Source organism: Sarcophilus harrisii, chromosome X (assembly GCF_902635505.1).
Source record: "Sarcophilus harrisii chromosome X, mSarHar1.11, whole genome shotgun sequence".
NCBI lineage: Eukaryota > Metazoa > Chordata > Mammalia > Dasyuromorphia > Dasyuridae > Sarcophilus > Sarcophilus harrisii.
This window is the reverse complement of record NC_045432.1, coordinates 69,794,324-69,808,106: the sequence shown is the minus strand read 5'-3', so window position 1 is coordinate 69,808,106 and position 13,783 is coordinate 69,794,324. Positions and strand designations below refer to the sequence as shown.

The following is a 13,783-nucleotide window of genomic DNA, read 5'->3' as shown; positions in this document are numbered from 1 at the left end:
CTCCCTGAATTCCTCTCTCCCTTAATCCTGTGGCTAACTGACTCATTAGCCATAAGCCTAGTGTCAGATGTGAACCTCTGGGGAATTATACCATGTAAGTTCACTTCTGAAGGTCAAGGGTTAACTTAAAGTCTTGTTTCAACCATCCTAATTCCGGCTCTGATGAAAGCAGTTCCATTTCAGCAAATCTTTCATAAACATCAAATATGTGTTGAGCTGTACTAGGACTGGAAGAGGTAAGAGACGGATATGAAACAGACAGATAACTATAATACAAATCAATACAAAATGGGATAAATCAAGTACTGACAAAAATGCTTTGTGATGTCCAAAGCAAGTAAAGTCACTGGTGATTGGGGCAGGAGACAAGGAAAGTGGCGGAGAAGAGATAGTCTTTGGTACAGTCTTTAAAGACCAGCAAGAAAACAGTTTGGACAAAGACAGGTAGGTAGGCAGGCACAGGGCACACATTGGGATGATAAGAGAGCAGGCCAGTTTGGTCTTTACTAACAGACTGTGCAACAACTTTTGAAAGGAAAACTCTGCAAGGATGGTAGAACACCACAAAACAATCATTTGGGAATTCCAACCACCATAAGAGACGGGGAAATTAGGGAAAAGGTACATTTCACGGACACTACATTTTAGAAAGAACATTAAATAAGGTAGAGAGTGTTCTGAGGAGGGTAACCTGGAAGGTTGAAAGGCCTCAAGTTCATGGACTGAGAATTGGCTGAAGGGCCTGGGAAAAGACAAGGGTCAGAGGAGACAAAATTGTTGATTTCAAAGACCTGAAAGACTGTATTGTAGAGAGAAGACCAGGTTCATTCTGCTTGATCACAGAGGAAAAAACTGGAAGTAATGGATGAAAGATGTAAAGACACAAATAAAGGCTTGATGTAATGAAACATTTTTAATTAGAACAATCTCAAATTGGAATGGGCAAGATGACAAATGGTCAGGGATATTCAAGATGAGATTCTCTGAGAGTATGAGTTGGACTACATGGCTGCTGGAGTCTCTTTCAACTTTGAAGTTCTGTTATTTGGCAAAAACAGTGGCATACCTGTATTGTGGGAGGATGTACACATGGGATCATATATATGTATAAATATACATATTTGTCTTGTTTTGAGGAGATGTACACACATACAAACATGTTTACACACACAGAGTTATAATCTCAATTCAGTAAGAGAAAAACTTAAGTGTTGTAGAGTGACATTTCCCCAGCTGATGGATTCAGGTGGCCTTGTTATCAACCTACAATCCAAAATTAATTATTTTGGGGAAGATATCGCCAAACTTAGATGAATAATTTATAAGTATTCACCCACACTTTAACAAAGGATAGTCCAGATTAGAAAATTTTCTGGGCTTGAACATGATAAAGTTGGAATTTTAGGGAAGATCACCAAGTAGCATCCCAAGTTACACTTGGTTACATGTACTTTTTCTCTCTTATATGAATGAACCAAATTAAGATTTAATAAGCCTATTCTTCCAAGTATACAAAAGACTCTCTGTCAAGTGTGATAACACCTTTAGAACACTGGGCAATCGTTCAGGAAATGGTCTCTGTAAAGCACTGCAAGTCTTGTAATAGTCTGGACTGCTTAATATATCTTCAAAAGACAATGAATTAAGGAGGAGGAATAACCCAGGAAGAGACTTTCTGACATCATTTTGCAAAATGATACAAGCTATATATTTGACTGATCCTGATGTTTTCTAGATCTTAGAAGATTATATTTGGATCTACCTTTAAAAAGTCTAAAAAGAATTAAAAATCCAGTTTCAGTTTATTTATTATAACTTGACTGAAGTCAAACTCCAATAGCGTATCACGGCACGGCATTTTTGGAAGTTATGTCAGCACAGCTTAAGCACATTTTGTGGGGCTGAAATGCTTCCAGGTTCAGCCTGGCAATAGATGTTGCCCCTGTTTGATCTATTACAGTTTGAGGCGTTCAGCCACAGGAAGCACACTTGTTGGCCAAGCAGAGAAGAGTGCCAAGCAGTGTCAGCAGAGGGCTCTCCCAAGAACTCAGCTACTATGAACTCAACACTAGTAAGCGCCTCTTTGGTAGGGGAAGTTTACCTGCTCAGCTGCCTAAAATATAATAGAAACAATTTCTAAGGCACCTTTCCAAAAATAAAGGAAGGCTAAAATTCTCACTAATGACATTAATAGCAATCAAGAAATTGCATAAGGACAATTAACAAATATGCACGGAGCACCTGGGTAAAATGCTGTTCAGTTTGGAGGACCAGTGCTGAACATTTTTTTTTGCTATTTGACCCTAAGTTAGTCATTTAAAGTCTGCTTGCCTCAGTTTCTTCATCTGGAAAATCAAAAGAATGATAGTTAAAATGAGGACAATAATAACTCCTTTTTAGGGTTGGTGTGAGGATAAAAATGAGATGCTTGTAAAGTACTTTGAAAACCTTAAAGTAAATGCCAGATGCTATTATTATTGTTGTCGTTATTATTACTGTTCGTGTTTTTTTTTTAATTAAAAAAAGAAGCAGCAACAAGAACCTGAATATTTAAGAGAGGGGAAAAACATATTTTCCATAATTCATTTTGATCCATAAAAACTGATGAAGTATAATACTTTCCTTGAACATTCTCCCAACAGCTAAAATTAATTTTAATGCCTAAGCAAAATATTGCATGACAGTGAAACATGTAGGGTTCACTGACAAGGGATATTCTATTCCCAAAATCTCAGAAGAAAAATAAAGACTATTTGTGCAGTCAACCTGCCGAAATCATTGACTGACAGAAGCACAGAGGGCGAGGAGGAGAACTACACGTGTACAGAGCACATGCGTTCCAGTCTGGGCCCTACCCTCAACCACATGTTTAATGGAAATATGTTATTAATGTTATTGATTAAATATGTTATCAATTAAGGTGACTCTGGGAAAATCATTTTACATCTGTTTATTAGTTTCCTAAATTTCAAAAAGGGAATAATAACAGTCTCTACAAAGTCTACGAAGACTTTGTATGACTGCTTCACTTAACGCCAATTCATGTGCAAGTTAAGACATCACTGTGATATGTCATTGATCCTCTTTGAAAATGAAGGACAAATAATACCAACAATAGTCTGTACCGTGACCTGATTCTAGCATAACACTCTGTACACAGTAGGTGCTCAATGAACTGAATTCAAGGCACAAAACCTAATAAGGAGCTTGGAAAGCAGAAATTCAGAGGAAATCCCAATTAGTGTGACTGTTAATTGCTGTTCTTGGTTAAGAGATGGGGAATATAGTTCTCTTATTTTTTAAACACAGGAATCATTTTTGTCTCCTACAATTCTTGTTTTGAATTTTTCTGCCACTGTATGTTCAATATTTTTGCCTCTATCTTCCGAAAGTGTAGATGAAAGGAAGTGTTCCCATCATCTATCTACATAATAGAGTCTTTTCTCTTCCCAAGAGAATATCTTAATCCCTATCTGGCCACACCCTATTACTGCTGCCAATCATTCCTATTGCCAAGTATAATCCACCATTCCTACCATTCCTCCTCAACTGCGAAAGGATCTTTGGGGACTCAATGCCATTTCCATGGTTCAATTCAACATCAGATTCTCATTTTATGCTATGCAAGAAACATTCATAAATCATGAACTTTCAATGTATTCGATGAAAGAAGATTGTAGATATTAATTTTTTAGTTAAGTTACATTAAAATATTATGCCGTGTAAGAATCTGGACCATTAAAGAAACAATTCATCCATTTTATATCAGATTTCAAAAAATCATCTCTAGTGTATAGCTGAAGTTGAAGCTAATTCATTTAGGGCCTCATTATATATTCACCCAGCAAACAATTTTATCCATGTCATATTCATAAGACTCCCTGTCATTGCCTGTTAGAGTAATAGAACACAAAATCAATGCAATCAATGGGCTCCATCCATTAAGAGAGTTTGGAAAGTTTGGACAAAGAAAACACGCAGGGCTACAGAATGTACTGGCCATATCTTACTCACCAGGAATAAGGTGCGGAAACTGCTGATGTCACCGAAAAATTCATCGATTGCCACTGTTTTGGTGTCAAAAATGAAGTATTCGCCAAGATTGTCATAGAGTTTTATCATGTTGTTGTGCATGGTGAACAGCTTTTCATACTGGTCTCTGGCACTCTTTGCAAAGCTGTAGGTTTGTGTTAAGGAAAAAAAAAAACCCAATGCTACATCCAAAGGCAGTTTTTACAAGGTAAGATGGATTTGTCATTTCTAAAGAGCATTTTTGCAGTACAAAAATATCAGAGGATTTATTTTGGAAATTCACTGGTACTGTATAGGTAGGAAGTATTTACTACAACTGCAAACCCTTCACCCCAACACTAAGAAGTCTCAAAGGTACTTAGAAAGAGAGTATGAGATATGAACCCCTGTATACAACCAGAGAAAAAGAAAGGGAAGGGACCTTGAGAGACCTATCTTCTCACTTATCCGTTACAATATACTTTCCTTACCATAGACTAGAATTAAGGTAGCTTGTGGGGGGGATGGAAGGAGGCAAAAGGCTACCACATCCCACCCCTAATGCACTGATCTTGTCACCAACTAAAACCACCAAGGTAATTTACTTACTTGTAATTTAACTTTCTATCAGATTCTATTTCTTCCATCATGCATTTGGGAAGCTGATTATTTGAGCCTAAGTACAACTTTATGTTTCTGATCCTTGATTATGAGGTCCAGCCCAACTCTTCTGAGATCCTGTTCAAACCTTTCAAGATTCTGATTGTCATCCATTGTGTAAGTTAAGCTCTCTAGTTTTACCATCTATATGGAGAAAATTCTGTACATTTTGCTATGTCTGACCAATCAGTATCCCACTGCTCTGGAACAGCAGACAAAGGACCACATGATCATGCCCCTGCCTCCTTATAACTGCTGAACCATCATCATGGTTTTAAATATAGATGTGCACAGGCTAAAAAAAATCTACTTTAGATAAATTGATATTTATATAAAAATTCCCACTAAGGAACGGTTTGCTTGTCACTTGAGGGCCAACTTAACTGGAGGATCAGAGAGGATCGTCACCTGAATGGTCACGACATTTCTTGAGGAACACATCAGAAAGGGAATGGCATTCTGCATCTGAGAAGTAGGATGGATTCGAAGCTTGCTCAGGTTTCAAACATATTTTCATCACATTCAAGAATTGGCAAAATTACCAAAAAAAATTACTCATTTCTCAGGATAGACCAAAAAAGAAAACCAAAAACAAACACAAACCCAGCAACCAAACCATTTCCCCCCAGTCTCTTTTCATGAAATAAAACAGAAAATAAGAAATCAGTCATACCAGGGACTTAACAGGCAAAACATTTTTCCAAGGTCATTTACTTGTAATCTGTTTATAATGCAAGGTATTAAACTGTTTGCATATTTCTGAAAGCTCAACATCTGTACTGCACAGTGGAAAAACCAAAAGATAATAAAAAAAAATGCCAAGACTCCAAGGTTTCCATTTAACACAATACACTTTTTTCACCTGATAATACTGTCCTTGAAGTTATATACAATTCACGACAACAGAAAATGTTCAATGAAATCCTAACAGACCGAGTACATGGACCGACAGCAAGGGCAAACGTAGAAAATTCTAGAAATGGTTTAGTTCCATTGTGTGGACCTTCATTTATCTTCCATACAACTATTTTGTGGATGAAATATGGCACAGATGGAGAGCAACACTAACTCCAATACTAGAGTCTTTGAAGTGAAAAGAATCTGGGTAACATTATCATCCTCATGAATTCATTCATCTGTCCTTTGAGGCATTCACTAAGTGCCAACTACTTGCAGGCTATTAAGCTATATGCTGTGAGAGAAAGGATGACATGACCCCTGCCCTGCAAAAAGTAACATGGGTGAGTGTGAAGAATTTGTTTTTAATAGTATTTTACTTTTCCAAATATATATAATGATGGTTCTCAACATTAATTTTTATAAAACTGTGTTCTAAATTTTTCTCCCTCCCTCCCTTAACCTTCACTGTCCCACAGGTTATGTATGTAGAATCATTTGAAACATAATTCCATATTTGTCATGCTGTGCAAGAAAAATCAGACCAAAAGGGAAAAACACACAAGAAAGAAAAAGCAAAGGAACACACAAGCAAGGTGAAAATATTGTTTTAATCTACATTCAGTCCCTGTAATTCTCTCTGGATGTGATTGGCATTTTCCATTTGAAGTCTATTGGAACTAGAATCACCACATTGTTGAGAAGAGCCAAATCCATCAGAACTGATCATCACATAATCAATCTTGTTACTGTGTACAATGTTCTCTCGGTTCTGCTCCCTTCACTCAGCATCACTTCATTAAGTCTTTCCAGGCTTTTCTGAAATCAGCCTGCTCATATTTCATTGCCTTAATATACCATAACTTACTCAGCCATTCCACAATTGATAGGCATCCACTCAATTTCCAGTTCCTTGCCACTTCAAAAAAGAGCTGCTACAAACATTTTTGCAAGTCAGTCTTTTCCTCCTTTTAATTCTCTCTATGTGATACAGATTCAATAGAAAGACTGCTGTATCAAAGGGTGTATAGCCCTTTGTGAAGTATGGAAATTTTAAAAAATCAATTATTTAAAGGACTTTTCCTTGTTCTATTAAAATAGATTCATAAATTCACTCAATTTGTCTAGCTTGAAATTTACTTTTTAAAAGACACATAAAATTAATAACAAAATCTTTTAACCACAGATCCTCAATAGAAAACAAAACACATCATTTTAATACTGTGACAATGTGAACTTAAAAAAAGCAATCATCTCTCACATCTAAGACATAAATCTCAAGAATTAACCTCGTGAAGTAATGAACTGGTTCAACCACTGGAAAGCAAATTGGAACTATGGGCAAAGAGCAATCAAGCTGTGCATCCCAGTTTGACCCAGCAATACCAGTAGGCATACCACTAGCAATACCACTAGGTCTATTTCAGAAAGAAATCATAAACAAAGGAAAATAAACTATATGTACAAAAAGCACTTATATCACCTCTTTTTGTGGTAGCAAAGAACTGGAAATCAAAAACATGTTCATCAATTAAGGAATGCTTGAACAAATTATGGCATATGATCATGATGGAATACCACTAGGCTATAAGAAATAATAAGAGAGGTAGTTTCAGAAAAACATGGCAATAGCTATATAAACTGATGCAAAGTGAAGTGAGAAGAACCGGGAGGTTACTATGCACAGTAACAACAACATTGTTAAGATGATCCACCGTGAGAGATATGGTTACTATGAACAATATAATGATCCAAGACAATTATAAAGGAATGCTTTTCATGATAAGGAATGCATTGATGATGAACACTGAGTACAGACTGAAGTATGGCTTTTCATTATACACACACACACACACACAAACATAACACATATGCATATACATACATATTTACATTTTTTTGCTTTTTATTTTGCAGTAAGTCTAATACAAAAATATATTTTGCATAATGTCACCTGCATAATTGATATCATGTTGTTTGCCTTCTCAGTATGTGGGATGGGAGAGAGAGAGAAAATTTAGAACTCAAAATTTAAAAAGAAAAAAAATGTCAAAAATTAATAATACACTTATAAAGATTTTTAAAATGAGGCATAACTTGAAAATTAACACACATTTTTAAATGACTTTAGCAGTGAGCAGAATCAGAACATAGTACACAGTAAACAGTAAGATTATGCGATGATCAACTGTGATAGATTTAGCTCTTCTCAGCAATGCAGCGATCCAAGACAATTCCAATAGACTTGGGAGAGAAAATGTCAACTGCATCCAGAGAGAGAACTATGGAGTGAATGGGGATCGAAGCAGAGTATTTGCAATATTTTGTGTTTGTTTATTCACTTTTTCTTTTTTTAAGGGTTTTTCCTTTTTGGTCTGATTTTTCTTGAACAGCATGACAAACATGCACATATGTTTAGAAGGTCTGTACATGTTTAACCTATACTGGATTGCTTGCTGTCTTGGGAAGAGAAAGCTTAGGGAGGGGGAGAGAAAAAATTGGAACACAAAATCTTACAGAAATGAATGCTGAAAACTATCTTTGCATGTATCTGGGAAAATGAAATACTAGAAGGAAAAAAAAGCTTTCAGCACTTAATTATACAGAGTGTCCCAAAAGTCTTAGTGCAACTTTCAGCTGCTGAAAATTGCATTAAGACTTTTGGGACACTTTGTATAGCCTTCCTTTTAACTAGCATTACCCATAAAGTTTTATTATATTCAAATTTATTTGCTAACAGCACTATTATTTTACTCGATCATACAGGAGGGTGAACTTAGGATTCAGCTTAAAAGAGCTGTAAGTCAACCATATACACACAGATAACAAAAGAGCTAATGCTTTTCACGTTTTTCTGATTGGAGAAGTTTTGTATTCATCAACTAGATTCTCAAGCTGAATCCATTAAAAGAAATACGTATATATTTTTTTAAGTTGCTTCAACATATAACTGGGAAGATGGTGATTTAAACAAAATCCCTTAGAAGAAGGGTACTCTTTACAGTATGCGAAGCCCATTTATAATTTTCCACAATGTGGACAAGTTCTGTTGACACAGAATTAGTTCCCTGAGAAGTAAAAGCCAAAGGCTTGTAGAGAAAGGAATTGATGCATTATCTCCTGTCGGAAGTGAGTCCAATTAGTCCTTGTACTTTCTCACCTTTTCAGGCTATACATTACTGACCCAAATTTTAATCCCCAAACCCATGAATTATAAAATGTCAGTTCTGTTGAATTGTTGAGAAACACGGAAAAATCAACGTGAGACCCACTTAACCTTCACAGAAGCTGGAGTTAGAAACATGACATAATTATCCATTTAAATGAAAGGAAGTCACAGATATATACTATATAAGAACTAGAGATAGCATTAACTTGTTTTCATATAACCTTTGAGAGAAAAGTTCCAAAGGAGAACTCCCATCAACCCCATTCCTCCATTTATTATGAAGTTAATTTATTCAAGGTTGAGTAATATTTGAAATCAATCTACTTAACAAAGGATCTAAGAAAATGATTAAAAAGCAAGTACAACTACTGATGAAAATTCTGTCAAGAATATGGGATGACCGACTTAAAAATAATACCAAGACAACAACATCAACTATACCTAATAGCTTTCATTTGAGTTCCAAATAATTGCCAAGTATTTCCTCACTGCTTCTCCCAATCAATTTTTTGACGAAGAGCTATGGCGTGGATGTGGGAATCACATCGTGCATATGCTGGTTCTTCTTATCTATAGTTTTAATGTGTTCTCCTTGGTGAAGGGGAGACCAGAAATTAAGGAGGGAAAGGACAGAAAGAAGAGGGAAAGACACGAGGAGAGGAGAAAAAGCTGGAAACCCAGAATAAACGTCTAGAGACTACTGGGGAAGAGAGAACAAAAAATAACCTTGTTCCAGTGAGATCTAATTCTGGGACAACTGAGAACAGAAACTCATAGGAGTATGGGAGTGGGAAAAGGACCCTGGAAAACTGGAGTTGGGGTCCCTCTATGACTGTAACAACATTTTAACCTCCATTTCCTTCTCTGAAACAGAGGGGGTAATATTGGTACTATCTTATCACAGACTCTCACTTTCTTATTACGAACAAAGCATTTTGTAAGCCTTTAAAAAGTGTCCCCATGCCATGGTTTCTGGGATCCCATATTAGTATTATCCTGGGCAGTGACTGAAAAACACTGTTAATTGACACAGGCTGAGGGACAAGCATAACAATGAAATGTTTCTTTCTTTCTTTCTTTCTTTTTTGACTTAGGGATAGCTTAACTGGCTATGTGATCACTGGGTACTCAATCTCTAAATGACTCTGTTTTCTCATCCATAAAATAATGGGACTGGGTTAGATCATATCTAAAGCATTTTTTCCCTGGATATTTCAGTGACACTTCAAACTCAACATGTCTAAACCTGCCCCTCTTCCCAACTTGCCTACTCTTGTCAAAGATGCCATCATCTTTTTAGCCACCAGATGATCTTCACTTCTTCCTTCTCTCTTATCCTCCATGATCCATCAGTTGTCAAGACATGCTGAATAATTCCAAAATATCTCATGCAACTCTCTTTTCTCTTCCCTACTCACTATACCAGAGGCACCCTAGTGAATGCATATCATCTTGCCTCTGCTTAATAGCCTCCTTTTTCCTAGCTTTCCAGCCTCGGCCAACTCTAATTCATCCTTCACACAACTGCTAAAGCATTTTTCCTGAGAGAAGTTCAGAATATAAACAGAAAAGCTACAAAAGAGTAGTAAAGCAGTACTAGCATTACAATGTTAAATCTAATCACCAATTTTAAAAAAAGCTATATGTAGTGTAGATCCACTGGGCCATAAACAAATATTTTCATATATTCTTCTTGCCTAAGGAAATGTTCACGTTGTATTTATCAATTTCATAATTACAAAAATCAATTAAGCAGTGTTCCCGAGGGCCAGGGCAGCCCCAGTCATTGCCTACTGCAAACTATTTTGTGGTTCCCTCCCGATTCAAACAGCAACTCTTTAGCCTGGCAATGAAGGCTCTTTAGGATCAGGCTCATACAGCCTTTCCTTCCCAGAATTCCATTCTATTCCATGTTTCATCCAAACCAGACTGCCAGTGGTTCCCTAATTGTATTCTGCCCTTTTCCAACTTTGAATTCATGCTTCTCCTTCCTCTATTATAAGCTACCTATCACTGAAAGAAAAAGCTGTGTATTTATTTCTTAGTCTGGTTCTGGTATCCCCCCCACCAGGAAGCCTTCTCTAGAGCCCCCAGCAGAAAGGGATCACTCCTCACACAAATGTGAGCGAGCATCTTGTCTGGATCTTTATATCGTATTATGTGTATATACCTTGTAAACCCATCAAGGATGTTCCCCTCTCTTTGGGGACTGGAGACCAAATCCTTTGGATTTCACTATACTTTTCCCCACCCTTATTTCTGTTCTTTGGACATAGTAGGGACTAAATAAATGTTTGATGAAGAGAATTGAATTCTCTGACAGGCCTATAAATTTGCAGCCAATTTTCTATATTCCTTCCCACTACTCCTCATCTATTTTTTAAAGTTCCCTCCCCAAACCGTGGATGAAATGAGTTAATATATGTAAAGGGCTCTGTGCTTCTTAAAAAGCATTATAGACATGTCAAATATCATAATTCCGTGGTGAGGAGAAATTATAATTTTTATTCCCTTCCTCAGCTCAATACAACCTAATTCAGCAATCATTCATTAAAGGCCTATTATGTTTGAGGCCCTCCTCTGGTCTACTGGGAAGAGACAAGGAGCCCTACTCCCCAGGGAGCTTACAATTGGTTTAACATATTCCTTAATTGTGCAACTGTGTTCTTTGACCTTGAAAGAAATGAGATAGTTTATATGAAAGATGATCAATAAAAATCACACGACTATCCTCCATTTTTAAAGGAAAAACTTTTACTAAAAACAAACAGCTCAAGCTTCAATGGTGTTTAGATTGACAGTGCAATTCTATCTTCAATGTGTGTGCCATCCTGAGCAAACACACTGTGATCAAACAAATTAAGTCATATCAGAAAAAATGTGCTTCCTTCTGTTTGAAAAATAAGAATCTTCTGTTTGCAACACAATCTTTACTTTCCTGTCATGTAAGTTTGTAAATATACAAAAATATTTATACATTGTTTAATCTGGGGGTTGAAGTTATGCTTGTTTTCCTGCTGGAGTTCAAAAACGTGTGTGTGTGTGTGTGTGTGTGTGTGTGATGTACACACATGTGCACATGCATGTAACTCCATGACTTCCTAACTTAGAGAGACTCACAGCTGTGCTCAAACAAGAATCCACTCCAACTGAGACCACGCAAGCTCTGCTTGATGACCTACAGCGAAGGGGAGCCCAACATCTCCTAGGACAATGTTACTTTTCAGGACAGCTCTAATTGTTAGGAAATTTTTACAGTCATCAAATTAAAATTTACTTCTTTATTCCTTCTATCCATTACTTCTACCAATCCCCACTGGGATCAAGTATTGAAAGTCCTTCAACTTCTTAAACAACCATTAAGTTGAGGCCGATCCAAGATGGAGTAAAGGAAGGAACTCATCCAATCTCTCCTCCAAACCATTCTAAATTCCTTCAAATAACTACTCTAAACAAATTTTAGAGCATCAGAACACCCAAAGGGATGGAGTAGAACATTTTTCAGCTGAAGGCAACTTAGATCAGCAGGAAAGGCCTGGGAAGCTAGAGTGGGAAATCAGCAAACAATCCAAGCACAGTCTGCACCAATGCAGCCCCCAGCCCCGGCCCCAGCCCCAACCCCAGAATCAGCGAGGTGGAACCTCTGAATCTGAATTGGCAGCACTGCTGCTGAGTACAGGACCTCTTGGCCCAGGGACACCAAGGAGGACTGGGAAGGTCTGTGACAACAGGGTGGGAGTCTGGCATGAAGTCATAGCCCAAGGTATGACAGCATACCCTTGGCCACAGAGTTGACAAAGTAGGACTCTGTTGCTTTAGCACACTAGATCTTACAGCTAGAGTGGGGCAGAGACACTCTGAACAATTCCAGGGTTGAAAAGAGTACCCCTAGAAAAAGCTCTGAAAACAGCCACACAAAAACCCTGAAGCTCGGGACAGGGCATCCTCTATCCTGGAAACAGACACCCACTTTAACAAAGAGTTAAAAGCAGAGTAATAGGTTACGACAGCAAGCAGAAAGAAAAAGTTTCTGACCAATGAAAGTTATTATGATGACAAGAAGGATCAAAACACACATTCAGAAGAAGATAATAAAGTCAAAACTTACATCCAAAGTCTCCAAGAAAAATAAGACTTGGACTCAGGCCATGGAAAAGCTCAACAGAGATTCTGAAAATCAAGTAAGAGAGACTGAGGAAAAGTCATGTAAAAATTGAGAGTGGTTACAAAAGGAAATACAAAAACATAATGAGAAGAAAATGATTTAAAAATCAAAATAGGCCAAATAGGAAAGGAGAAATCAAGATCCAATAAAGCAAAACCCAAAACCTGAAAAAATAGGAGGAAACTGTGAAATATCTCATTGGAAAAACAAATGACCTGCAAACTAAATCCAGGAAAGATAATTTCAAAAATTTTGTTCTACCCAAAAATCACGATTAAAAAAAGAGCCTGGACATCATCTTTCAAAAAATTATTAAGGAAAATGGTCCTGGTATTCTAGAACCAGAGGATAAAATAGAAATTGAAAGAATCCACTGATTTACCTCCTGAAAGAGAACCCAAAATAAAAACTCCCAGTAATATCATAGCCAATTTCCAGAACTCTAGGTCAAGGAGAAAATACTGCAGAAGAAAAAATTGAAGTATAATGGAGTCACAGTCAGGATAACATAATAGTTACCATCTTCTACATTAAAGGACTGTAGGACTCAGAATATGATATTCTGAAGAGCAATGGAGCTAGGATTACAACCAAGAATCACCTACCAGCAAAAATGAGTATAATCCTTCAGAGGAAATGGTGCACATTCAATGAAATAGAAGATTTTCAAACATTCATGATGAAAAGACCGCAGCTGAATGGAAAATTTGATTTTCAAATGCAGACCCAGGAAAAGCATAAGGAGGTAATCAGGAAAGTGTTATCATAAGGGACTTAATAATATTTATCTGTTTATATTCCTACATAGAAGTATGATACTTGTAACCCATTAGAAGTTTCTCATTATTATGTCAGCTTGAAGGAATAAATATAGAGAGCAC

General features: G+C 36.9%; 1 protein-coding gene across 1 annotated transcript in view; it reads right to left on the bottom strand.

The window, feature by feature from the left end:
• The window catches only part of DIAPH2 (diaphanous related formin 2), an 868,850-nt gene that overhangs the window by 220,076 nt on the left and 634,991 nt on the right, over positions 1-13,783 (bottom strand). The window contains exon 24 of the mRNA XM_031944530.1: positions 4,015-4,179. Within this exon, the coding sequence (XP_031800390.1) occupies positions 4,015-4,179 (165 nt within the window). The remainder of the gene's footprint in view (positions 1-4,014; positions 4,180-13,783) is intronic.